Genomic DNA, 24,956 nt, shown 5'->3' on the forward strand with positions numbered 1-24,956 from the left:
AGTTTGCTTTCCTCCTTGCCTCCATCCACCATGTTCCGGTCACACCTCGTGCAGCCTGGGGCTGTCGCCCGCAGGCTGTATTCCTCATCAGGTCCGTCTTCATACGTTCATATCAACCTTCGACGCGACTGACGCGTTTTTGTTTGTCGTTTGCATTCGATGTAGCCGTCTCGAAAGCGCTTGCCAGCCCGTGCGCCCGCGTCGCTTCCCGAAACACTTCGTTGCTTCAGGCTGCATCGTCCTCGAAACACGCCCTTCGCTGGGGTGCGTAACTTTCGCATTTCGTGCTGAGCTATGTAGTTGAATAGAGACGTATTATGTAGCGCCTGTTCGAGGCTACGCCGAGCTGTTCTCCCGCGCCAAGCCGCACATGAACATCGGTACCATCGGTATGTACCTTCTCAACCCTCACAATTTACAACTTATTCATACTATCTTCCTTCGGCGAACAGGCCACGTCGACCACGGCAAGACGACCCTGACCGCCGCCATCACCAAAGTACTCTCCCTGACTGGAGGTGCGAAGTTCACGGACTACTCCCAAATCGACAGAGCCCCGGAAGAAAAGGCTCGTGGTATCACCATCAACTCTGCGCACGTAGAATACGAAACGGACTCGCGGCACTATGGACACATCGACTGTCCCGGTCACGCTGATTGTGAGCACCAGCTTTCACCTTTGCTTTACTCCTTTGCACCCCCCCCCCCCTCTCCCCCCGATTGCGTCACACTCACTGACACGGGATTTACCCACACAGATATCAAGAACATGATCACTGGTGCGGCTCAAATGGACGGTGCCATCATCGTCGTCTCCGCCACGGACGGTCAAATGCCGCAAACTCGTGAACATCTCCTCCTCGCCCGTCAGGTCGGCATCAAGAAGCTCGTCGTCTTCATCAACAAGGTCGACCAGATCTCAGACCCGGAAATGCTCGAGCTCGTCGATATGGAGATGCGCGACTTGCTCGGGACGTACAACTTCGACGGAGAAGGCACGCCGATCGTCATGGGCTCTGCGCTCGCTGCCCTCGACGGACGCGACCCCGAAATTGGCGAGAAGAAGATCTTGGAGTTGGTCAAGGCTTGTGATGAATGGCTTGAGCTCCCCCCTCGTATGTTCCCCTCCGTACCGTACCGTGTTTGCCGGACAGCGCTTAAGCGAGTGTTTCCTTCTCCCAGGTGACCTTGAGAAGCCCTTCCTCATGCCCGTTGAAGGTATGTTGCTTCATAACTTTTGCTGAAGGGAACCGGTTTCAAATACAGTGAACAGACGTTTTCTCTATCTCCGGACGTGGTACCGTCGCGACTGGCCGTGTCGAGCGTGGTGTCGCCACCAAGGGTGCTGAAGTCGAGATCGTCGGTCTCGGTGCTCAGTTCAAGACGACTCTTACCGGTATCGGTGAGTATCATTAGTCTTGATTAAGCCCCTCTTCAGCCACTGATAGCGCTTTCAGAGATGTTCCACAAGGAGTTGGACAGGGTGAGCTGATTTTTTACGAGTCAATCGTGCCGATATGATGGCTGACATTTGTGCAGGGTCAAGCTGGCGACAACATGGGTGCTCTCCTCCGTGGTGTCAAGCGTGAGCAGATCCACCGTGGAATGGTCATCATCGCTCCTGGCTCCATGAAGCCCGTCACCAAATTCCAGGCTCAGATCTACGTGAGTACGGTCCCTCTGCTTCACAGCGTCACATACTGAACATCGTTTATATACATACAGGTCCTCACCAAGGATGAAGGTGGACGTTATACTCCTTTCGTCCAGAACTACCGTCCCCAGCTCTTCCTCCGTACCGCCGATGTCACCGTCGGTCTCACATGGCCAGAGGAGACCGCCGATGCTGACGAGAAGATGGTACGTCCTCGACGACGATAGTTCCATATTCGCGTTCTCGTTCTTGGTGGCTCATTCTGCGTTCGATACAGGTCATGCCCGGTGATAACGTCGAGATGGTCTGCAGTCTCGTGCACGAAGTCGCCGCTGAGGTCGGATCCCGCTTCACTCTCCGTGAAGGCGGCAAGACCAGTACGTCACCCTTCCACCCTATCCTCCTTTCACCGCACGCACAACTGACCGTTCACTCGATAATGTAGTCGGTACCGGTATCGTGACCAAAATTCTCTCATAAAGAGGCTCTGCTTGAGCTCAGCAGCTCATCAGTCTCCGCTTCCTACGGACAGACCACCCTAATTAGACGGTTCAGGTTCAAATAGTCTTGACTACTTACCACAAAGCATATCCATATCCATATCCCATGCATATGGCATTGGTTGTTTGCTCTGTCATCCCCGCCTCTTAGAATCTCCCACTGCCCGAGATCTAGCTACCTACCTACCATCGTCACCGTCAATATCATTCGCATTTTCTCTTTGCTGCTTCTTTTCTTTTTTCGTCTGATGATGATGAGCCGTCGACTTTTACTTTCTTGTTTTCTCTTTCATGTATAGTACCACCCCACATAACATAACATAACCTCCTCCAGCTCAATCAGCTCAGTCAGTCACCGTGACAATCTTTATGCATCTTTTGCCTATGCCATTTGGAGAGGCCGGTGGATGATTCAGTGGCTGAGATGGAGAGGGAAGAGACAAGTCGTAATCTTCGTTGCATGGTCAAAATATATATATGCTCAAGAAACGCCGTGGATTGTGTTTCGGGGAAGCTACTGCAATCCCGATGTTGTTTGGGTGTGGTGTGAGTGCTTATGTTCACAAATGAGCGCACGACTTCCTGCGCCAATAATCCGTGCACATGTGCAAACAATGTGCGAGCGATGATCCTGATGTTTACTTCGATTGCCGAATAAGTACATGAGCCTGACACATAGAGGGGAGTAAAAAAGTGTTTCCAGAAAAAGGGTAGGTGGTAGGTGGTAGGTGGATGGATCGGTGGCTGGGGTGGGTGGGAAGAGAGTACACGACGAGGACAGGCAAGAGAGAGAGAGAAAAACTACTAGAGAAACAACGCCCGTCAGCATCGACTTTAAAAAACCCAATATACAGACATGACATGCATTATATAAAGCACCGACACCGTCCACGTCCTCAACGCCTCGGCTCAACCCACACCTCACGAAGAGCTCCCGGCCTGTCCATGTCCCTGCCCCCTTCCATGTCTCCGATTCCTCCTCCTCTCCGACCTCGCGCTCCCCCTCGCCGCAGCGGCGACCACACTCGGCGGAATACTCCCCCTCTCCAGCGCCGCCGCGATCACCTCCGCCGGTAGATCGATATGCACGCCCTCCGAGTACGCGTACGCGTCCAGCGGGGAATACGCCGGCGGTAACGAATCCGACGACATCTCCTCCCTCTCGATCCGACTTCTTCCTCTCCCTCTATCCCTGCTCAACGATCCATCTTCCGCCCTCAACACCTCCTCGTCCCCTTCCCCTTCTTCACCCTCCCCGTCCTCATCCTCCTCCGCAATCGCATGCGGGTTCGTAGCAGATGCAGTCGCGGTCGACGAAGACGAGCCTCCTCTCCTATGAGCTCCACTAAAAGCCTGCAAATGAATATCACTAACATTCGGCGTCGGCGGGTTCGGACTGCTCGGCTCCTCAGGGTGCGCATGTCCCTGTACGGAATCTGGTGGTGGGGGGAGCATCGTCAACATCCGACGGCCGGGGTGAGCTAAAGACGAAGACGACGAGGAATCTTGGCGACGTTGGGGCTGAACAATGAACGGGTTCGCACCTGCGCCTCTGACTCCGGGGGAAAGGCTTCGCGAGGAGGATTCGTTTGGAGCTCTGGCGACGGTTGAAGTCGTGGCGCCGTCGTCCGTCGACGCCTGTTGGGGTGGTGAGGGTGGAATGTGTGTGTTCGAGGGCACGTGGAACGGGAAATCCGTGGGAGAGACGTATCCGCCCGACGAAGGCCCAGCACTGTTCCCCTCCGGTTCTTCTTCAATCGGCGTGATTGGCGGCGGAGGCGTGAGCGGCGGTGGCGGCGGTGGCGAGTAGTGCACGATCGAACCGTCTCGTAAGGGCGAACTACCGACGGGCGCGGTAGCGACGGTGTTTCTGGGCCGTCGTGTACGGTGCAACCGTCGGGTAGAAGGACTCTGCGCGGATTCTATGCTGCCTGGGACCATCCCCGCCTCGAGCAGGATGCTTCCACGCTCACTTCCATATGCGGGCGGGGGTGCGAGCGTCCCTACGCTCGGTGCCAGGCCCCATTTCTTGACGTTGGCCTCGATGAAGACGAATCCGGCTTGACCGAGGTTGACGTGCAGACTGCACGGTCCGTCGGCGCCGATGGTGGGGAAGAGGTTCCAGTTGTTGAGACCGACGAACGCGTCCTCCATCTTTCGTCCGTTTCTGGTGAAGAAAACGGTGCCGCTCCGTGGACGATAGCCTACGCCGAGAACATCGCCTTCCTTCAAGGCTGAACCGAATGTCTGAGACGTGAAGGGGTAGTTGTAAGATTTATCGCCGTTGGAGTGGTATGCGACGGAGAATCGACTGTGGCCTGGAAGACGGAAGGAGGGATAGGGTTTGGTGGCGAGACCGACGGCGACGTTGGTGCTCTCGGGGAGGTCGAACATCTTGACTTCCCAGTAATAAACCTCGTTGAGTTTGGGGAGTGGGAGGTTGGATTGACAAGATGATGCAGAGGACGGGTCGGGAAGGAAGGTCAGCTCTGTCCGGGCATGGACGAGAAGAGATGAGAGCATCTCGTAATCTGGGTCGAACGACCAGGCCGAGACGCCTTTCTCCTGGATGGAGAGGAATTGGGAGAGAGTAATGTCGGTAGGAAGGGAATTTGGGGGGTATTGGAGTTGGTATTCTGTAGCAGTAGGGTCAGAACGAATATATCAATAATATGACCAGGAGGAACATACCTTTCGCGCGAAGATAGGATCTGCGTTGAGTCTCCGATACACTCTCTAGCCAGCGAGACTCTACACCGTCGAAACCGCCCTCGCCCTCGATAAATTCTTCCCTGCTGAGATCAACCGGACCATCGCTATCCCGAAGAGCGATGCCCCTTCGTCTGCGGAGGAGTATTACACATAAGAGGAAGAGAAGGAGGAGGAAGAGGAAGGTAGACAAGACGATGAGTAGCGGCAGAAGAACTAAGAGAGCATCGTTTGGGTTTTCTCGTCGTGCGGGATCGTCAAGAGTGGATGCAGCATCTTGCGCTGTATGGCCGAGGTATCGCAGCGCAGCCTGAGTAGTGGATGCGACGATGGAGCTGTCTGTCCACATATTGCGGACGGTGCTGTCTACAGAGCTCCTCGTGCCCGTCTCCTCCATCGGTGCACTTGCTATGCGAGAAGACAATGACTGAGCAGAAAAAGAGGAACAATGAAGAGGACTTGGATGAGGTGAGAGAGAGCTGTGGGTCGTGATGATGTTCAGAGCGGTCTGCCTTTCTGGGCCGCCAGTCCCGTTACATCAGCCGGGGATGCCGGTCTCGGGAGCTCTCGGCGCGCACTGCACTCAACTTACACGGTCACCTTGCGCTTGCTTTCTGAGTCTTTCTCACATATTCTCAACCAGCCTATCTGCTTTGTAGTCGCTCAATTGTCCTCAAATTTTCCTCTGGACTGAAATTCTGTTACGCGTACTCAAAGAGGTCTGCAAAGGATAAATATCTGAAGGCCCATCCCCAAGTAGCGCCTCCTGATGATCCGTTTCCTGGGCTTCCGTGCTGGGTTGTACCACTGCTTTGCGATGCCTGTCTTGGAAGACAGCTCAAACAGGCCACAAAGCAATCACTCTCGGCGTTATTCCGCTCTATCACCTGTAGCGTGATCATCATTCTAGTTGTCCAGTGACAGTCGGAACTCATCACCAATCGGCGTCTCCAGCGCAGGCTGTTACATTCTGTATCTGTCGATTTTCTTTATCGAAACGTTACCTGAAAGGTACTTGATGCAATATGGGAGAAGAACGCTCTCTAATCTTTCTGTTCCTCATTCTCTGCTCATTTACCGCTCAGTAGAAGTTGAACTGTGACTATAGTATACGTACCTGATCCCCCTCTTGCAGTTCACTTCTTGACCGCATCTCCTTTCACGGTTTCAATATGTGTTCCAATTATCGTACGTTTTGTAGCAATGAGAAAATACCACTGTAGACCCCCCAGGTATATGAGATGGTGGTCAGAGCTGTAAATCGTGACCGACTGTGCTCAAAAACATCGACTTCGCACTGGGTGGCACCAGTAGCTCGAAGATAGACGCCACACAAGAGACCGGAGCCGAGAGAGCGACGGCGTTGCGGCATTGATGCGATAAGAGAGATGCAGAGATTGCAGTTATCAGATAAGCTGAAAAGTTGACAAGATCGTTCGGCATATCCGTGCGTCACTCTCACCTCCATCGGCCATCCTTCCCTCCACCTTCTCCACCCGTCCTCCCTCGCGACACCCGGTGGTCTACTTCTCTTTCCTTTGCTACTGGTATTCCATCATTTCTTTTCTGACTTTCTTTACTGAACTACGAGAAACATGGACCCATTCGAAGCAAAACTCGTCGCAGCGGCCGCTGGCTCCACCTTGACTGCTCTTACCAGTCCGTTTCTTGTTCTTGTTCAAAGACTCTCTAACTTGCATACTAACACGCGCAATTTCAACAGTGACCCCATTTGACGTCGTAAAGACACGACTACAAACACAACGTCCGAGCACACAAGGTCTGCTCCCAAAGCTTCCTCCTCCAAACGTCTGCTGTCAACCGGCCAACACACCCTGCGTACGCGGAGTTCCAGTCAGAAATGGTCTCAACGTCCGAAACATGTCTTCCCTCGCCGCCGCACGGTCAATACCAGGTGAAGTCGTGTGTATATGGGACCATGGGATGCTCAGAACAGAACGTGTGAATGGCTTTGCCGATGCCGTTCGCCATGTCTGGAGGGCGGAGGGGCTCAAAGGCCTCTGGAAGGGCGCAGGGACAACACTGTCCGTCTCTTCTCTTCTTTCTACCTAGTTGAAACACAACACATAGCTGATACGTGTTCTGTGCGGTTTTATAGAGTCATCGGCGTCCCAGCGTCAACGAGTTACATGCTGACCTATGATTACCTCCACCGCCAAATCCTCCCACTAATCATCCCCTCCCCCACCCTCGTCCCTCTCACAGCCGGCATCCTCGCCCGCTCCCTCGTCGCCGCCATAACCTCCCCCCTCGAACTCATCCGCACAAACCTCCAATCGACGCCCCTCCACTCCGACAACCCCCACACCCTCCGCTCCGTCCTCGCCTCCGTCCGCGAACTCGCACGCACCCAGGGTTTCCACCACCTCTGGCGTGGGCTCGGTCCCACGCTATGGCGCGACGTTCCGTTCAGCGGGATGTATTGGGCGACGTACGAGGGCTTGAAGTCGCAGTTTGAGAGAAGAGGAAGGACGGGCGCGGGCGTGGCGTTTGCGTGTGGGGCGTTGAGTGGGTCGACGGCGGCGTTGATTACGAGTCCGTTTGATGTGCTTAAGACGAGGAGACAGGCGTTAGTGATGAGTGCGCCGACGGGGGAGGCGACACGGACGATACCGCTTGCGTTGCAGATCTTGAGGAATGAGGGGCTTTCGGCGTTGTTTGCTGGCTTGAGTCCGAGGATGGCGAAGATTGCACCGGCATGTGGTATTATGATTGCTTCCTTTGAGGTGAGTTTGTGATTTCGACGTTTTGTCTTGTGTTAGAGGTTCTGACAGTCGTATTGTGCACAGGGTATTGGGCATCTTCTGCTCAAAAAGGAGGACGAGACGACATCATAGAGGATATAGATCTAGCATACGACACCCCACTCATACTCTTCCATTACCCATGCATTAATATCAGGACCCATTCAATGCTACATACATATGCAAACACACTACTCCGCCCGCTAAATCATGAATGACCTCTAAGTAAATACAAAAGTCCCAGTGAGTATAAGCAAGAAATACACCCTATCCCAACCGATTCATCTGCTTCTTCGCCGCCGTCAACTTCCCCCCGACTCTATTCACGTTGTCCGACAAATCATCCAACATCTCGTTCTGCTCCGCAATCTCCTGCGCGATCGCCGTGCCCAGCATCTTCTGCCTCTGCAATATCGTGGTGAGCTGCGAGAGCTGGTCGTCCTGCTGCTCCATCTGCGTCTGCTGCAGCTGAAACACGCCCACATCGTCCAAAGGCCTCGTCTGCGCCGTCTCCTTCGGCTCGACCTTCGCCCCGAACACCCTCGTCACCGCCTTTCCCGCTCCTCCTCCTCCTCCACGCCCACCACCACCACCACCACCAAGCAACGCGTCCCTATCCGACTCGCTCGCGGGATGACGTTCCGCCGCCGACCCGAGCGCTCTCGATGTATGTCTCGCAATAGTCACCATCTTCCCCAACTTCTCACAATCGTCCTGCAGCCTCGCCACCATATCCGTCCGCCTCTGCACCTCGCCCTCGCTCATCCCCGCCATCGCGAGTCCGCTCAACCCGTCAGCCAAGACCCCCGCACGCGTGATCACGCCCGCTAACTTCTTCTTCGCCTGAACGTTAGCGGTATGTGACGCGCCGACGTCACCCCGGTCGGAAAGCGCGTCGCGTCGATTAATATCTGCTCGGATGTCGCGCACTCGGGCTTGCAGGTCGAGGTGCTCGTCGAGCCAGGAGGAGGACGTGAATTGTGATGATGATGAACCGTAAGATGACGACGCTCCAGCAGTAGTATCCTGTTTCCCAAGCGGAACGCCCAAAAAATCCCGAAACGCAAAGCTCTCTCTCCACTTCCCATCCTTACACCCCACAATCGCCCTCAAATACCTCTCCAAGCCTTCCCTCCTCTCCTCCAACATCTTCTCCTCTCCCTCCCCTGCCCCTCCCACCTTCTTCGACAGTCCGAGCGTGAGAACGGACCCGACGGTCGACAGCGGGTGTTTCGGGGGCAGGGTGGCGGGAGGAGGAGATCCGACGGATTTGATGAGTTCGGTGTGGAGGTCGACGAATTCGGAGTAGCGACGCCAGATGGACCAGGAGCGGACGTGTGCTTGGATTTCGATGCGGAAGACGGTGTGGGGTTTGGGGGTGGGGCGGGATTCGTGCGCGCGGACGTAGACGGCTTGGAGGGCTGTTGAGGAGGAGGCCATTGGGGTGTTGGCTGCTGTGTTGCGTATTGGTAGTATTGATACTATGGAGAGATAGGATATCGATGGGTCGATGCTAGGATGTTGTAAGTTCAGGGCGTGCTATAGGAAGAAAGAATTAGTTTATCGTTCATGAGGCGTGGTTTTTGAAACGACTCTGAATGATAGGAGAGGAGAGGATGGAAGAGCACAAACCTTGAGAGAACAGGGGATGCTAAACGAGGATGACGACAACAAAAGGGGCGGTCTCATATTCGAACCCCGCCCGACGCACTCTGCTTTTGAAGCCTATCTTTCTGCACCTTTCTGGGACACACCATGCCAGTTACACGCTACACATTAGATACTGGATTTCGATTTGCATAGAAGCTCGTGTAAATGGCTACAGTCTGGCAGTACGTACGCAGTCAGAGACGTCGGAACTGATTCAGATATGATGGTGTAGGCAGTAGCTATAGAAAGGGACGGCAACAGCACAAAGTAGCAAAGAATTACAAACTAACAGTACAAAGAAAACCAAGAACGCATCGGAGCTCTATACAGTAGCAGCGACTCGTAAACTCATCTCATCTCATCCACAAACAGGAAACGTCCGTCACTCTACAGATTCGACCCGCCAACGTCTAGCTCTCCTCCGGTGCCACCTCTGACTCTGGCTCTGGCTCAGCTGCAGGCGCAGGCTCAGCTTCTTCCTCCGCAGGAGGCTGTTCCTCTTCCGCTTGAGGTTCGGGTTCCGGAGCTGGCAGTTCCTCTGCTGGTGGTTCCAAGGGTGTGGGAGGCACAGGCACTGGTCCTGCATTCTCTGGTGGATCGTGTGGGTTCGGCGTTCCTGCTATTGGTGTCGTTGACGGAGGAAGAGGGCCGACGACATAGCGAAGTACGTCGGAGAGGGTAAGTATACCGAGCAGACGCCCCTTTTTGCCTCCTTTACGTTCTTCCTCCTGTGATTCGACATCCCGGAGTATTTATAGATCAGGAATCGGTAGCAGGAAGCATGATGAAAAGGAGACGAGACTGACCTCGCCTTCTACGACTACGAGTCGATGAACACGCCGTTTCTTGATCAGTTGCATGAGCGTGCCGAGTGAGTCCGAGGCGGTACAGATGACCACTCCAGGAAAATCGGGCGAGCGTTGATTGAGTGCTTCATTGATCGTCAAGTCCAACGACTGATACGCGCCCAACTTCACCAAAGTCTGCATACCGATCCATCAGTTCAGACAGCTGACCTGAAAGAGAGGAAGGCAAAAAGGGAACACGCACGATGACGTCCACGGACTCGTACATGTTCACCACCACGCCGTTCTCGTCTACGATGGGCACAGCGGAGATCTCGCGCTCCGAGAACATATGCACGACGTCGAAGACGGTCGTGTCCATCGTGGCGGTGGCGATAGGGTGCCACGGGTTCGAGCCGTCTGCGGGCGGTGGGTCGTCTTCTGAATGTTGGCCGACGTAGGTGCCTATGCCAAGCTTGCGAAGCGGTAGATGAAGCAGATGAATTTCCTTCGAGCACTGTGACATACACGGCAATAATCGTTGCGGTCGGTCAATATGATGGTGGCGCGGGGATAGGAGACGAGAAAATGAAAAGGACGTACGTTGATGGAGATAAATTTGAGGAGGCGATATTGTGTGAGTATGGAGACGATGACTTCGTGTCCTGTGTCGGAATCGTAGTCTAGCAGAGGCAGCCGACGAGCATGCGTCTGGATGAGGAGGCTCGCGGCGTCCCATAACGAAGCGGAAGGGTGTTCGCGCAGAAGTGGGGGTGGTGCCACACCCAAGATCTTCTCGATGTCTGCACGAACATGCATACCACATCAAAAGTCAGTACATACAGAAACAAGGCGCGAGCAAGGGCGAGTGGAGTGAGACAAGAAGGCTAAGACACATGAACGCACCGCGCAAAGATTCAAGCCTGAACGTCTCGACGTCGGTCGCCGCATTGTCGTAGGACGAGTACCGATAATAGTATTGAATCAGATGGATGATATCCTGCACCGTGAACATCCCCGCAAACTGCGATCTCTCGCTGTTCCAAAGCGGGGCAGAAACGACTCCTGGATATCCTTGCAAGGTCAACTAAGGGGTGATGCCTCGACCGGTCCCCACGGCCACAACAAAGGCAAGAAACGCGAACGCACCATTCGTGAGCAGACACTGCAGCGCTTTCTTCACCTCCAGCTCCAAATCGAGCACGATGACTCTGAACGAGACGGGGAAAGCGTCGTAGGACGTGCGGCCCTTGAGGAAGGCCCGAATAGCTTGCAGGGCGGCGTCGTGCGTCTCCTGCGTCTGCGGCGGGGGAAGATGTGAGCCTGCGCGGGGCCGTCTAGTCGACCCTCTGCGCTTTACTCTGGACGTTGAGGGTGAGAGTGTCATGATCGCCTGGGTGCGGATACAATGGCCATGAAATAACGTCGTGCCTCTGTCGAGCGCGGGGAAAACGACCGCCCCGCAATTTACCCCTTGCCTCTTTCGGTTAGCCTGGGCCACACCTCGCCACTCGCTGCTTATTTCAGTCGACGTTTTGGAAAATAGACCCTAGGCAAACAACAACCAATGTATTTTCTACAGGTACTGGCACAATCGATGAAGCTTCTCCGGTATAGTAAGAACATATGTGTCCATTCATAGACCACCTTTGGTCCGCCCTATATCGTACACATCAGGAGAAACCGTTCACGAACCCGTTAGATGATGATAATCCTTCACCGAAATCACCGTTCAGAAATCCTGGTACGGAGGCGGGCCATCATCTCCTGGCTTCCCGACATCAGGATTCGGTCCACCGGCGGCGTGCAGAATTTTCTCCCTCTCCTCCCGCTCCAGCCTCTTCTTCTCTTCTTCCGCACTCTCGAACGGAGGCGGCCCAGCAGACGATGACTCCTCATGGAGCAATCTCTCCCGCTCTTCCCTCTGCAACTTCTTCTTCTCTTCCTCGGCGCTCTCGAACTTCGGTTGCGCATCGCCTATAAGGCCACCAGCTGGTGTTCTGGTCTCCTCGGAGAGTGTAGGTAGAGCGGCGCCACCATGGGTGACTGCACTGATGCTGCTCATCGAGCTAGTGCTGTCACGGTGTGCTTGTCCGGTAGGCGATGACGGTTTAAGATCGCGCAACGATCCACTGGAAGGACCAGGGCCATTCGGGCTAGCAGCCACAGGGATGCCCGTCTCGGCGACAGTAGGGGTGACAGAAGGCACGGTCACCGCATCCGTCGATGTTGGATCGACGGTGTCCTTGGGAGACAGCACACCGCCAGCGGGAGGGGAAGCCGAGTTTGGAATGTTGGCGGGAGCGGTGTTCAGCGTTGCCGTGTTAATGGCGCTCGATTTCGGCTGCGAAGAGCGGGGCCCGGCACTTGGAATAGCGATGGGCGAAATCTTATTGTTAGAACCAGGGTTCGACGGGCTAGACGACAATGCGCTGGTCTGAAGGGGAACGGGGGCAGGCACATGAACGCCATCGAGTGAAGGCGACTTAGCAGTAGTCACGGTCTCGGTAGACTTGGCATCAGCAAAGGTCATCGATGTGGGGGGTGGCGTCACGGGGAGTGTAGTCGGGGAGGGTTGGGTGGGGTTGATATGGGCGAGCTCGCGAGCGTGGGTCTCGCCGAAACTACGGGTATGGGAGCGGTCAAGGTTTGCTCCTTCAGAAGCGGAGAGGGTGACCTGTCCTGGCTTCCAGTGGTCAAGGGCATGTTGGAGAGTGGCGCGGATGGCACCGGTCTCCTCAGTGCTATTGTAAGAGCCGGGGACCGAGGGCAGATGAGTGAGTATAGATTCGGACGCCTGCGAGAGCAAAGATAGCTTCTCTCCGTACTGCATAAACCAAGAACAAATGTCAGTCAATAATGACAGACAAAGAACAACGGGAAGAAAATATCGATGTACCTCGCGGAAAGCTTCCCACTTCAACCGCTCGCTCTCCTTCAACGCCTTTCTCTTCAAGATCTCAAACTCCCGCTCAGCAGCCTCATCGTCCCTCTCCGCTTTCGTCAGTTGCGCCCTAAGATCGACTAACCGCTTCTCGTAACCCTTCTCCTGCCCAGCCTCGATGCGGCCGATCTGGCTCTGCAGACCGGCACGTGCGGTGCGACGAGGGGCAAGGGCAGTCTCCTTATCGCGGAGCTGCTTGAAAGGTGCCCGGGCTGCGTCGAGCTTCAGAGCGAGGCCATTTGAGAGCGATCCAGATACAAAGTTGATGAATGCAAGACGGTCGGAAACTGAGTGGAAAAAATGACAATCGATGAGTTTGAGATTTATGGAAGGGATGCTCGAAAACACTCACTGTCGCGAACATCTGGAGCATCGCCCTGGCCCCACGTATAGAGCTCCTTGCTGTTTGCCTGCGCATCGCGATTGACGGTCTCAAAGTCAAGCGCAACACCCTTGCCCGTCGTGACGATCCTCTGCACGGGAGTACTCGTACTGCTGAATGAACGAAGAATAGGGGTCAGCGCCACACAACACAACGGCTAGAAGAACACGAAGAACACAAAGAAAATGAGCTCACGTATACTGCTGCTGGAACGTCCTGAAATGATGTTGGAGTTGCTCCAAGGTATGGTTCTTAGCACCACCCGTGTTCCCGCTCGCATCCCCAGACGCTCCGCCACTGGTATTAGGCGTGACTGGACGAGCACCGGGAATATGCTGCGCGAGGGGTGTGCTGTTGATAGCGCTCTGCGCCTTGTCAGCGAACGACGATAAAAATCCTGGGACTGGCATGCTTTGCTTTAGTTTGGTTGTGGTGGTAGAGAGATTGAGGGAGGGATGAAGGAATGGCAGATCGCCGCGGTGGCTTTGCGGTATATATTGGAGAGGGGCACTACGTCATCGTCCAAGCGCAGTCCTTCGCCCGGAAGATACTTCAGAGAGCGCCGGACACAAAAGTTGAAACAACAGCGTCGAGCGAACAGCCAAGCACTGCTTGTTCAAAAAATATGAAACAAATACGTCCGAAAGTCAACGTTGAACGCGTTCATGTATCGCTTTCGCGCAGCTAGCAGCGCTGCAAGGAACTCTCTCGGTCCTCGATGGCCCGAAGGACTCAGCCCTCTCGACGCAGCCACAGCCATCCGTAAAAGACACAAAATTAAACTAGTGATTATCCTCTCTCTTCCAACCCCACCACGACATTCTCAAGACACTACTATGGAATAGCTACATATGCGCCGTCGGCCAAAATAACAACAACAGGGTAACACAGAGCCAACAAAAACCAGGACAATTAACTGTACTACACGATGATCTTCTTCGCCTGCTTCCCCTTCTTCTCCGAATCCTTATGCGACAGGAACTCGACCTCCGTCGCGAGCGGGCCCGCCAGCTTCTGTGAGTCTGAGTATCCGAGCACGCCCATCTTGAAGTGCTTCCCGATCGCCTCCACTCGTTCTCGGATCGAGTCCTCCTCCGCACCGGGAGCGAGTCTCGTCCAGATTGACAGTCGGTAGAATTGAGGGCGTGTCGAGACGATGACGCCCGTCACGAGGGATGGCGTGCCGGGGGGAGTGTCCGGCTTTGCGAGGTATGGGTCGAACGTCTCTCCGATCGCTGCCAGCATCTAGAGGTTATGAGAGGGACTGGTGAGCGGACAGAGGAGAGAGGACGACGGATCGAATCAAGGTTTACGCACGGTGTACAACCACATTTTGTCGACGTTGTTCCGGTTCTTATCCTTTGGCAACTGAATGCTCCACTTTCCTCCATTTTTGTTCGCCTCGTCCTCCCATGCAGGGATGATATTGTCCTACAAGCCACGTCCATATGGTTATTATTATTATTGCTAACCCTCACCACATCGAAAACAATCCCGTTCACGACCCAAAAAGTCAGACTCACCTTGAACAGATAATAGTTCGCCTTTTGCGGCAACTGCGATGGCGGCACAATATTGTGGTACAACCTTCATATTCCCGCACGCCACCCATCAGCATCGCGCATTGAAGGGAAGAAAAACGAAAGGGAAGAACGGGACTGGGACTGACCCCCAAAACTCCTCCACGCTGTCAAACTGGATCACACGCTTGATATCCTCCATCCATCCCATCGCGGCAGCCGCGCCAGGCGTCTGCGGGAGAGGTGTCTGCGGGAACGCGGTCGACGGTGTCTGCGGCAGGTTCCTGCCCTTCGTCGCGGGTGAGTCGAACCAGAGCGTCCAGGGGGAGTAGAGCGGGTGCTGCACGATTCCAAGTCAAACAAAGGGAGTGTATGGTATGGAAATACGAAGATGTGACCCGACACGGATCGTCATCCCAACACGAATCGAACAAAAATCAGCGACGTACGCTCAACGAAAATAAAACGCAGAAAATATGCATGAACGCATAGAGGGGAGCACAGAGACAGCAAATACGCACCTTAACGTTAAAAGTCTTCGGATCGCTAAAAACAGTCCGGATCGTCTCCGCCTGCGCCTGCATATCCACCTCCAACTCCTGGATCTCCCCCGGCTCTATTGTCGAATCGCCATTCTGCTGCTTCTCAGCGGTCTCCGACTCCTTCAACATCGTCGATTCGGGATGTTCGGCCATCGCGGCTTTGATAGCGGCCTGGGAGGCATGCAGAGCGGGTCCGGGGAGGGAGGACGAGGAGGCCATGTTGGTGAACGATGAATGACTGTCTGTCTGAGGGGGATGTTGTTGTTTGTCGTACTCGAAAGAATATGTGGCCAAAAGTGACGTTATGCGTGCGAACGAGCCTGGTCTGTACTGAAAGCTGTTGAGGGGAGGAATTAACACTATCCAAGGGGTCTTTGAGTTTACTTAAGCTGAAAGGACGTGAGTGTCGCCGGCAAAGGACGCGATGTGGGTGTGTGAGCGGTCGTCGTTCGTTTGTAGGAGGCTCTTTGAGATGAATTGTGGGTGTGGTGCTGAGAATTAAGCTGACATAATACGCTGGGTTCCGTATGTACCTCGCGGCGGCATTTCCGTCTGCGGTCCGTGCCGAGGTAGCTTCGTCCTGACGCCACACCGAGGCCACACACAGGAGAGTGGGTCAGGATTGGGAGATGCGGGCCGTTGGCAGTGGGTCAGCGAATCGTTCAAAAATATTGACAAGCAGGTGAGCATTACGCGTAAGTACGATACCGTAAAAAAACAACGATAATTTAAGCTGAGCACGAAGCACGGAGTAATAACAAGCATGGAGAACAATCGACAAAAACAAACCACCGCGAATCGACCAGTCGATTCCAAAAGTCCATCATTCGAACCAGCGTACCAAGTACTGTGAGTCCCAAGCACAGGAATTAAGATCGACCATATTACACAAACCACAAGATAAAAGAGAGAGATCGGAATTTCACTTCGACGGCCGTGACACCTCCTTAGGCTCACTCGGTGGGAAGCAGCTTGGTGCAGGCAATAGAGCGATCGCGGCCGTTCCTGATATTGTCCTGCTCGAGCGCGATGACCTCCTTCGTGAGGTTCAAAAACTAACGATCGGTATGAGAGTGAGATCAGAATCACACGAAACTAAAGTCGACAACGTGAAAGCTCACCTTCTCTTCTTCCTTCAACACCTCTTGATGCAGCTCGCGGAGCTTCTTCTGCATGAACACCAACAACGTCTACATTCCACCAAACAAACAGCATTATTACGTCGGTCGCCTGACAAGTAGACGCGTAGAAATGTCGACTCACCCTCAAAGAACGGTTATTCATCCCGATATCGACCTTCATGATCTTCGCGATAGCAGGCGACTGCAATTTCACGATCTTCATCTGGTCCTCCAAATATCCGATATAAATCTCCAGACATTCCAGATAGTTCCGTTTCTTGTCGTGCGAGGAGATCGTATCGCTATCAATTACGAGCAAAAAAAAAATGTCAGCCGAAAACGACGACTGTAAAAAAAAGAAAAAAGTAGAAACCGTTCCCGAAAAGCAACAGGACGTACGAATCAGTCGGCATAAACCCCACAGTATCCGAAAGCAACCTCAACCTCTGCTTCCTCTGCGTCGTCTCCATCGTCTTCAAATTATCCACCTCCATCTTCGCCTGCACCGCCCCCGCGCCCACACCCGCCTTACCAATACCACCACCAGCCTGCACCCCACTCCCACTTCCGTTGGATGACAAAAGCTCGCTCGGAGTCGGGAACGTCGTCAACAGAGGCTTCGGAGTCATTCCCATTCCCTCCGCCTCCGCCTCCGTGCGCGAACGTTTCCGTTTCGGCGAAGGGATCGTCGAAGGGGGTGGCATGCTGTTGCTGTTCCTAATATTAAGACGGGCACCATCGGAGAACTGGTTGGAAGAAGAAAATCCTGCGTACTCGGAGGAGGAGGAAAGGGGAGGAGGCGAAGGTCCAGGTGCAGGACGAACGGAGGGAATGAGTGACGCGGGTGGTGATGTTACTTGCATGAACGGAGCACTGGGAAGCGCAGGAATAGAGCCAGAGCCCGAGCCGATCCCGGTCTTGCTGGTGTGTCTGCGCGCAAAGACACGAGTGGGATGGATCGCGTTGGTGGTCACCGTGTGCGCAGAGTGTCGCCTGAGAGCCGTAGGCGGACACACGGGAACGGAAGGGATGGTGGGCACGGAGGGCACGGAGGGCACGGAGGGGGGCATGGTCGGAGTTCTCGTGGCGGCTCGGATCGTAGACGTGAACGGCGAACTTTCGAGTGCGGCACTGAGAGAGGACGCAGACGTGGATTGGTGTACCACAGGAATGGAAGACGGCGGCGCAAGATTAGTATTAATATTATTATTCGCACTCGCAGCGGGAGGAGGGGGCGGCATCTCAGAGAATCGCATGGGTCCCTCGTGCTCCGAGAGCCATCTGAAGGACGTGCGCGGATCCGGGCGGATTGGAGACGGCTGCGCGAGGAGGTGGTTTTGACCATCGTGTGCATTTGGGACGGATATAGGCGATGGGAGGGGAACTTCCCGGTCACGGTGGCGTGTGGGGATTTGATGGGTGCCCGAGTAGTAAGCGTCTGCAGAAAAGTCGGAATGTACGGTGTTGGAAAGCGAGGAATCGATGGGATGGGTAGATGGATTGAAAGGCTGCTGCTGATAGTTATTCTGCAGAGACGAGGCGAAGCCTGGTGTGGATGTCCACTCCGATGGCGCCACTATATTGGGCGCACTGTAAGAAAATGGATCGATCGAGTCGTTACTCGGGTAGGACGAGTAAGAGGGCTGCATGCGAGGGTCTGCCTGAAACGACTGGGACTGGGTGGCAGGATTTGCCGGCCGATAGTCCATGTCGAGTGTCTGCAGGTGTGGCGGGAGCACGAAGCCCAAAGGGATATTTATGGTGGACTCTGCCGGCATCTCAAAGGTAGGTTGAGTGTCTGGATAGGAATCGCATCCACGAAAGGCTGGTGCGTACGAGTCCTGATAGACATCAGAATGATGTTCTTGGACGCCGTTCTGCATGGTGAAGTCAGGGGCGGCGAGATATTGCTGTAGGTAGGATGAGCACGGTGTGAGGGGACGAGAAGAAAAAAGAAAAAGAAACATACGGCGGCGAACTCGCCATCGAAGATAAAGGCGTTGTCGGGTGCGTGAGGAGAAGTGGCTTGTTGCATTGGAGAGCTGAGTGCCTTGGGGAGATTCTCGCGAAACCGAAAAGGGGGAGTACTTATTAGAGACGGTGGCGCTCGTTCTGCATCAGAGTGAACCCGGGCAATGGCTCTTTGGGAGCGCACGCTATCCAAGCCTGGACACGGAGAAGGACCGTGACGACGTCCTGGAAGATTGAGATCTGAGTCGTCACGAAAATCAGACGTTCCAGAACGTCACCCTCTCCAAATGAGCACCTACTTGTCTTAGTGTCACGACATCCACTTTGCGGCTCCTTCCACTGCGCTGGCCATAGGTCCACGGAGCTATGCTCATGACGCATGACGATGCGCGTGTGAAAGGCGCTATGATATCCTATTAGCTAAATTGTGAGCCAGCTTGGTGCGCTCGACGATGGGACATCCACAGGTCGGGCGTAGTGGAAGCCAGGAACTCCAAAGATTGTATTAGAACTGAGACGTCGCGTGCAGTTCATTTCCGCGAGAAGGGTGACGAGTCGACGCAAGTCACTGGAGCAGACACGCCTTGTCCTCGCCCCAATGGAGCAGATCGAGATGCGGCGTTAGGCATAACTGAATTGATTTATTTCCATGGGACAAAGAAGAGCCGCCTGATGTTGCAAGTGGTTTATCGGCGATCTTCTGGTTGTGACGATTGTGCGAGTGGAGTGCATAAGACCGGTAGCGGAGAAAGAAAGACAGCAGGTTGGACAAGCGGATGGATGAGCGGCGCGTGAAATCTGCTCGGAGGTTGAACCGGCAGCTCGGAGCACGCGAACTGTTGTGGATTGTCCCTCGTCGAACGGGAGCGACAAGGGGGCATCGAGGGTGGCGATCTGCTGATGGTCGATGCGCACTCGGACGAGGCGATTGGAGCGTGCGAGAGAGGGGAGGCGAGTATCGTTCGCGGCAAGGCGCCTGCTAAGCGGGGATCGCGGCGGTCGAAAGAGCAAAGACAGGGTCCGAATCGGGAGTCGACGTTCGGCGCCGCTTTGTTGCAGTTTCTTCCTCCCTCTCCAGCCGGCGGTGTCCCATTCTGATTTCCTCCGTCTTTGGGCAGATTAACTCGCACGTCGCCCACGCCATGTCCCGGAGTCCTCTCCCAATCCGAGTTCTTCTATGTTCCTCTGCGCCGTATTATAATAATTCTTTTCCGCTTCCACTCATCCTGCCACTGCTCCACTCCGCCGCAAAAGAATATACAAGTCTAGGCCTCGTCGTACCTCCTTATAATATTCCGTGTCTTGTTCATCTCCACCACCTTTCTTTTCCTGCACGATGTTCACTCCACAACTCCCTCCTCTCGACACCTCTGACTTCACTGGCGACACTCGCTCCCCTCCATCTTCTCCAGACACTACTTCTCGGCCCTCCTCTGCTGACGGCTCCGAGCCCCTGCAGTATGCTCCATCATCGCCCGCTACCTCAAGCTCGGGCTCTCCTCGTACTGAGCTTCGTCCTGCGCCTGTTTCGCCTGCTCCTGGTACCACCGTCACCATACCCTCTGAATCCTCTTCAATGCTTCGTGCTCCGTCCATCCTTCCTCCCGTCGACTTGCACATCCCTTTGCCTCGCTCAGAGAGCGCACTGCGAAGTGCTGCTGCACCTAAAAGCCCCCGACCGGCAATGGGCATCGCTCATCCTTACGCCCGCCTCTTCGTCAAAAAAGACGGCGCAAAACGCCGCAAAATCTGGAACCATGCACTGGAGAGATATGTCTTCACTCCAGAGGAGACGTACGCTGACCTGACTTTGAACAACTACATGTCCGTCTGCTGACTATTACTGCCGTTCAGTGCGTGCATGAAAGCACCGCAACGACGCCCGATTTACATCGCCAGTCTCGAAGCCCACATCGACGCACTTCACGCGGAGCTGCTCAAAGTGAACCTCGCACCCGTCAATCTCCAAGACGTCGATCTCTGGGCTGGACTGAACTCCAAGATTGCCAAAGTTAGTTCACCTGACAATGCCTCCGCCGTAACCACTGACCGTCTTTTTCACAGAGCCTCGTCGCCGGTCTACAACAAGATACATCCCAAATGAAGTCAAGGTCGGTTTTTATAGTCATGTCCCCTCATCCCCCATGCACGCACTTACAGCAACAATTCTATTTTAGGCTGCGTGAGCTAGAGAGAGCGGTGAGTCGACAATCGTTTACGATATGTGACCTGCAGGATCTGACTTTCGACCTTCATCTCCGCGTCCTAGAACTATCGTCTCAACGCTGCTATAGCGCGCGAAAAGCAGCTCGCTTCCCATACGGCTTCCTTTGCCACCGTCGATGCCAAGCCGATGCAGACCGTCGTCGACTCTACTAAGCCCGAGGTGTGAGGCCTGGAGAGTGGGTGCGCTCAGGCTGCGCCGTCATGGTGCTTGTCATTTTGATGTAGGGAATTCAGTATCTAGGATCCGAGGAGTTACATATAGTAAAAATCCTGCTTATTTTTGTACTCGTACTACTTAGTCTCCCCTTTCCTATTGCCCAACTCGTTTCTTGGCCTCTTCATACTTTCCGTCTTGACGCCACAGATTTTCAAGGACCCTTTAACTCGTGCGCGTGATGGATTGAATTGAACTGATTTCAACTTTGTCGGTCTCGTGTCTTTTGAATATGGCGTCTATCGAGGACTCTTTAACTTGGCACTGGCAATGCATGACAGCCTCCAGCGTTCCGTCCTTCTTACAGCCGCATCCGCTCCCGCCCATACTCTCGATATCTGTTCCGTCTCCCTGATTGAAGTATCTTTTTGCTTTTGGGCCAGGGTTGAAAGTCCCGTCTCGGGAGGCGTTCGACTTAATTCAAGGAAGGAAAAGGATCCACGCTACATACGCCACACGTCGGAGTTTCAGTCGGAGTCTCGGGATCCCGGGTCGTCGCCACCGGGGTCCGTCGGGCCTGCGACCACCGCCAAAGCATCACACCTCCTGATACTCGCTCTTTGCTTCATTCGTACTACTTTCTAAACACCTATACCAGAAACAACAAAACATGGACAAAGCCGACCTCGAAACCTACCAAGTCCAGCTCTCCCAAGTCGAACTCGCGCTCTCCGCCGACCCCGAAAACACAGAACTCGTCTCCCTCCGCTCCGAACTCATCGAACTCATCGACCTCACCCAAACCTCGCTCGCACAGAACGCTGCCGCATCTTCGGCCGCTTCGTCATCCCATCATAAAGCTTCTGAAGGTTCGGGTTCTGGTTCGGGGTCGGGGTCACGCAAGTCTGGAGGTGGTGGTGGTGGTGGGACGGGAGGAGGAGAGAAGCAGGTGTGGTCGGCGGGGGACGAGTGTCTTGCGAAGTATAGCGGGGATGGGGCTTGGTATCCCGCGCGTATCAATTCCGTAGGTGGATCGGCGGAGAAGAGGATGTACAGTATCCTTTTCAAAGGGTACAACTCGACTGAAATGCTCGAATCGAACGCGCTCAAGCCCTTGCCCGCGAACTACGCCTCGACTGGCCCGTCATCATCGAAGTGGGGCGGGGGAGGAGGGAGCAAGCGGAAGATAGACGCGGTGGAGGAGGCGGAGAGGGATAAGAAACGGAAGAAGAACGAGAAGAAGTTGGAGGTGAGGGCGGCGAAGGCGAAGGAGCAGACGCAGAAACAGGCGTCGTGGCAGAAGTTTGCGAAGAAGTCGGAGAAGAAGGGGGTGCATATCGCTGGGGTGGCGGGGACGAGTATATTCAAGACGCCGGATAATCCGCTTGGGAAGGGTGCGTTTGTCGGTTTCTTGTCGGTTTCCTGTTGTCGGCTCATGGAGAATTGGACTTTCCAGTTGGCGTTACGGGCAGTGGGAAGGGTATGACGGAGTATCATTCGAAGAACAAGCACAAGTTCGAAGCGACCCAGGAGCAGCCATGAGCGGTATGTTCATTCAATACTATCATATGTTGCCCATCACTCCTGTCGACTGAACTCTACTATTATCGGCTTTATGGCGTATTCGACATCTTCCAGGTCTCGGTCGGCCACTCATCTTTTGTCAGGACTCAGTGCTCAGCGGCGTGACTGGATCAAAGCACAGTATCCTATCCTGCTCGTGTGCCGTTTTTACTTCTGTTTTCTGTCTTTCATCGTGTTCACAAGCCCTCATCTGTTTTTGTTTTTCCGTCTTTGTGCTTATACTACAGACCCATCTTCTCCGTCTCTGCCACTCTGCGAAGGAAGGAATGGCAAGTCCTTCGTATGCTCTGCTGCTCGCCGTACGTGCTCATTCGACCTTGCAATGAAATACTTGATTGATGAACGGCGCCGTTGTGTGCGCCTGCATCGTCACACAACATGCTCGATGGAAAGAAATTCGACCAAGTTCGAAGTCGCAGTGGCTCACACATACACTCAGGCTCTCTGCTCGTACCGCACCCGGACTTGGTGTTGGTGGTCGTGAGCAGCTAAACACCGAGCGCTGAGCGCCTCACAGCGGAAGGGCCTCGTCCGCGGCAACCCTCTGTTTCGCTGCGGGACATATGAATGACATACGAAGGTTTGAACCTTGCAGTATCCAATATGATGACCGTAACGGAACACATCTAACGGTCGTCTCTGCATCCCGTAAGTCAAGTATCTCAGATCTCCCTTTCGTACCGGCGAGATAACTACGTCGCGTCCGAACTCGTTCTCCGGAAGGGTGCAAGGCGATATACAAATTGTGTGGTACGAATCTTCTCCATCGCGTTGCCCATTATGTTGTAATGGAGTCCGATTTGATGCCTAACCACCCTCTTAGGGCACCGTCCTAGTCTTCTCAGACGAGAAGGTCCAGAGGACGCGACGCTACACTACTTCTGAGCGTACATGCACACCAACACGGGTTTGTGGAGACGAGACGGTGCCGGAGGTTTTCGCTGGCGTTACGCTATGTACGCTCTATGGTTCTTGATCTTACGATTTCATTGTCCCTGTGGCGTGGTGGTCACTAATAATGTTTTGACTATCACCAAGTTTGGTATTTCAGACGAACTTGGGCGTCTTTCCCTTTCGGTCGGTCGGTCGGTCGTTTCATTCTGCGAACACTGACGATCTCTGTTCCATGTGCTACACACTTACGACTGTACCGCCGTGTGCAGGTGGATGGATAGACCTTGCTATATGCTACTTGGGTCTAACGTGCGAGCGCGAGTGCGAGCTGTTTAATTAATTGTAGCCGACCAAGCGCCTCCATGTTTTGGGACTCTTGGACGAATCTGGTGAGAACCGACATGATTTCTTTTTGCTTCAGCTCTTGCTCGCACATATCCGACCCGGCTGCAGTGGTTGGTTCCCGGTCAGTAACCGAATACGGTTGGTCATTACCCGCAGCAATTATTGTTGATTGGAATGAGGGGAATCAATCCGGTTATCTACTACTTGGGCATATCGTGCGAGTTGTGGCCAACCAGATGAGTTTCTATCATCTCAACTCGGGCTCCTGGCCTATAACCAAATATGATTGGTTCCTCTTCTGAAGCAAATATTATACCTTCGAAGACACAGCGTTGAAGAAACTACGGGGAACTGCATGGACGAAACTTTGCCATTTACTACTTGGGTTTACCGTGCGAATCTTGTTGCGACTACAACCGTTGGTTGAGCGCTCAGCTGATATGGTTGGACGTTGTACAGCGAAGGGATTTGGTTGGCTCCTGGCCTGTGACGGCATGATTGGCTCCTGGCTTGTAGCAATGCGATTGGACGGTTAGTGCATTTATGTTCGACATTCGATGTACTACTTGGGTTTATCGTGCGAGCTGATGTCATAGGCAACAGCTCGAACCTCTTGTACCAATGCGTCGATGACCGAAATGACAACAAAATGGCTTTCTCTAGCTCCCAACTGGTGGTGTTCAATTCTCGACCTGATGTAACGCCATGTGATTGGAAGGCACAGATAGATACAATATGAACCTACAGGTTCGGCGCAAACGACGACCCGGGGAATTGCGCGACCGTGTCAACGAAGCTCCCTCTATTGAGAATTTGGAGTTCCCCCCACGTTGGCTGAGCATGCATACTACACAGCATGATCACTTCTGGGGACTTTTGCAGCGGTGAGATCTGTTTGCCGTCGTGAGGGCTAGACTGCCGACGCACAGAACAACCAGGGTCATCGGTCCATTGTACATGTGAGCAGTCCCCTTGTGTGTCATGACGAGCAAGCCGCATACAGTACAACTCTCTTCGTAGCTCTCGGTTCTATCATACATAATATCGGGGAAGGGAATCTACGCATGTCGGGACACCGTGACGGTCGATCATCTCATGCTTTGTGCCCATCAGAGTCACATCCTGCGAACTTGGTCGATTCATTGTCCTCGGCTCCTGACGTCGCCTTCCTATGATCGAGCCACTGTATAGTCTCCGAACGAACACCCTT

The 24,956-nt window shown here is 54.1% G+C and overlaps 10 protein-coding genes across 10 annotated transcripts; 4 read left to right on the forward strand and 6 right to left on the reverse strand.

Annotated features, from left to right (window-relative positions):
* Positions 1 to 13: 13 nt before the first annotated feature.
* STEHIDRAFT_90366 (translation elongation factor Tu) lies at positions 14 to 2,498 on the forward strand. The gene is made up of 12 exons (XM_007298311.1): positions 14 to 91; positions 166 to 264; positions 324 to 389; positions 453 to 659; positions 759 to 1,115; positions 1,183 to 1,218; positions 1,274 to 1,402; positions 1,458 to 1,483; positions 1,540 to 1,665; positions 1,726 to 1,860; positions 1,932 to 2,031; positions 2,100 to 2,498. The coding sequence occupies exons 1-12, from the start codon at positions 31 to 33 to the stop codon at positions 2,132 to 2,134; spliced, it is 1,377 nt and encodes a 458-aa protein (XP_007298373.1). The 5' UTR covers positions 14 to 30; the 3' UTR covers positions 2,135 to 2,498.
* Positions 2,499 to 4,095: 1,597 nt separating this feature from the next.
* On the reverse strand, positions 4,096 to 5,212 carry STEHIDRAFT_47453 (SPRY-domain-containing protein; the record flags this gene model as incomplete). The annotated part of the gene is made up of 2 exons (XM_007297995.1): positions 4,096 to 4,790; positions 4,846 to 5,212. Coding segments are annotated over 2 exons (1,062 nt in total), but the record flags the coding sequence as incomplete, so codon positions are not given.
* Positions 5,213 to 6,363: 1,151 nt separating this feature from the next.
* STEHIDRAFT_165142 (mitochondrial carrier) lies at positions 6,364 to 7,808 on the forward strand. The gene is made up of 4 exons (XM_007299135.1): positions 6,364 to 6,522; positions 6,587 to 6,908; positions 6,983 to 7,610; positions 7,674 to 7,808. The coding sequence occupies exons 1-4, from the start codon at positions 6,459 to 6,461 to the stop codon at positions 7,719 to 7,721; spliced, it is 1,062 nt and encodes a 353-aa protein (XP_007299197.1). The 5' UTR covers positions 6,364 to 6,458; the 3' UTR covers positions 7,722 to 7,808.
* An 87-nt stretch (positions 7,809 to 7,895) lies between these two features.
* Positions 7,896 to 9,300, reverse strand: STEHIDRAFT_90375 (Phox-like protein; the record flags this gene model as incomplete). Its single annotated transcript, XM_007298312.1, has 3 exons — positions 9,261 to 9,300; positions 8,219 to 9,167; positions 7,896 to 8,191 (listed from the first exon to the last, which is right to left on the reverse strand). Exons 2-3 carry the CDS (start codon positions 9,066 to 9,068, stop codon positions 7,896 to 7,898), a joined length of 1,146 nt encoding a protein of 381 aa, XP_007298374.1. The 5' UTR covers positions 9,069 to 9,167; positions 9,261 to 9,300.
* A 388-nt stretch (positions 9,301 to 9,688) lies between these two features.
* On the reverse strand, positions 9,689 to 11,450 carry STEHIDRAFT_47030 (CBS-domain-containing protein; the record flags this gene model as incomplete). Its single annotated transcript, XM_007297971.1, has 6 exons — positions 9,689 to 9,979; positions 10,085 to 10,261; positions 10,329 to 10,580; positions 10,667 to 10,866; positions 10,958 to 11,128; positions 11,213 to 11,450. 6 exons carry the CDS (start codon positions 11,448 to 11,450, stop codon positions 9,689 to 9,691), a joined length of 1,329 nt encoding a protein of 442 aa, XP_007298033.1.
* Positions 11,451 to 11,610: 160 nt separating this feature from the next.
* STEHIDRAFT_117891 (uncharacterized protein) lies at positions 11,611 to 13,844 on the reverse strand. Its single transcript, XM_007299136.1, has 4 exons — positions 13,585 to 13,844; positions 13,360 to 13,502; positions 12,963 to 13,294; positions 11,611 to 12,890 (listed from the first exon to the last, which is right to left on the reverse strand). Exons 1-4 carry the CDS (start codon positions 13,797 to 13,799, stop codon positions 11,796 to 11,798), a joined length of 1,785 nt encoding a protein of 594 aa, XP_007299198.1. The 5' UTR covers positions 13,800 to 13,844; the 3' UTR covers positions 11,611 to 11,795.
* Positions 13,845 to 14,174: 330 nt separating this feature from the next.
* Positions 14,175 to 15,878, reverse strand: STEHIDRAFT_72154 (eukaryotic translation initiation factor 4E class I). The gene is made up of 5 exons (XM_007298148.1): positions 15,431 to 15,878; positions 15,059 to 15,249; positions 14,913 to 14,976; positions 14,707 to 14,820; positions 14,175 to 14,634 (listed from the first exon to the last, which is right to left on the reverse strand). The coding sequence occupies exons 1-5, from the start codon at positions 15,668 to 15,670 to the stop codon at positions 14,311 to 14,313; spliced, it is 933 nt and encodes a 310-aa protein (XP_007298210.1). The 5' UTR covers positions 15,671 to 15,878; the 3' UTR covers positions 14,175 to 14,310.
* Positions 15,879 to 16,137: 259 nt separating this feature from the next.
* On the reverse strand, positions 16,138 to 17,231 carry STEHIDRAFT_144208 (uncharacterized protein). Its single transcript, XM_007299137.1, has 4 exons — positions 16,972 to 17,231; positions 16,715 to 16,874; positions 16,573 to 16,641; positions 16,138 to 16,506 (listed from the first exon to the last, which is right to left on the reverse strand). The coding sequence occupies exons 1-4, from the start codon at positions 17,205 to 17,207 to the stop codon at positions 16,405 to 16,407; spliced, it is 567 nt and encodes a 188-aa protein (XP_007299199.1). The 5' UTR covers positions 17,208 to 17,231; the 3' UTR covers positions 16,138 to 16,404.
* A 2,188-nt stretch (positions 17,232 to 19,419) lies between these two features.
* Positions 19,420 to 21,146, forward strand: STEHIDRAFT_90387 (uncharacterized protein). The gene is made up of 5 exons (XM_007298313.1): positions 19,420 to 20,337; positions 20,398 to 20,554; positions 20,608 to 20,654; positions 20,721 to 20,742; positions 20,813 to 21,146. Exons 1-5 carry the CDS (start codon positions 19,880 to 19,882, stop codon positions 20,933 to 20,935), a joined length of 807 nt encoding a protein of 268 aa, XP_007298375.1. The 5' UTR covers positions 19,420 to 19,879; the 3' UTR covers positions 20,936 to 21,146.
* Positions 21,147 to 21,593: 447 nt separating this feature from the next.
* STEHIDRAFT_152266 (uncharacterized protein) lies at positions 21,594 to 22,465 on the forward strand (the record flags this gene model as incomplete). The annotated part of the gene is made up of 2 exons (XM_007299138.1): positions 21,594 to 22,317; positions 22,380 to 22,465. The coding sequence occupies 2 exons, from the start codon at positions 21,594 to 21,596 to the stop codon at positions 22,463 to 22,465; spliced, it is 810 nt and encodes a 269-aa protein (XP_007299200.1).
* Between the last annotated feature and the right edge of the window lie 2,491 nt (positions 22,466 to 24,956).

Source organism: Stereum hirsutum (assembly GCF_000264905.1).
Source record: "Stereum hirsutum FP-91666 SS1 unplaced genomic scaffold STEHIscaffold_1, whole genome shotgun sequence".
Taxonomy (NCBI): Eukaryota; Fungi; Basidiomycota; class Agaricomycetes; order Russulales; family Stereaceae; genus Stereum; species Stereum hirsutum.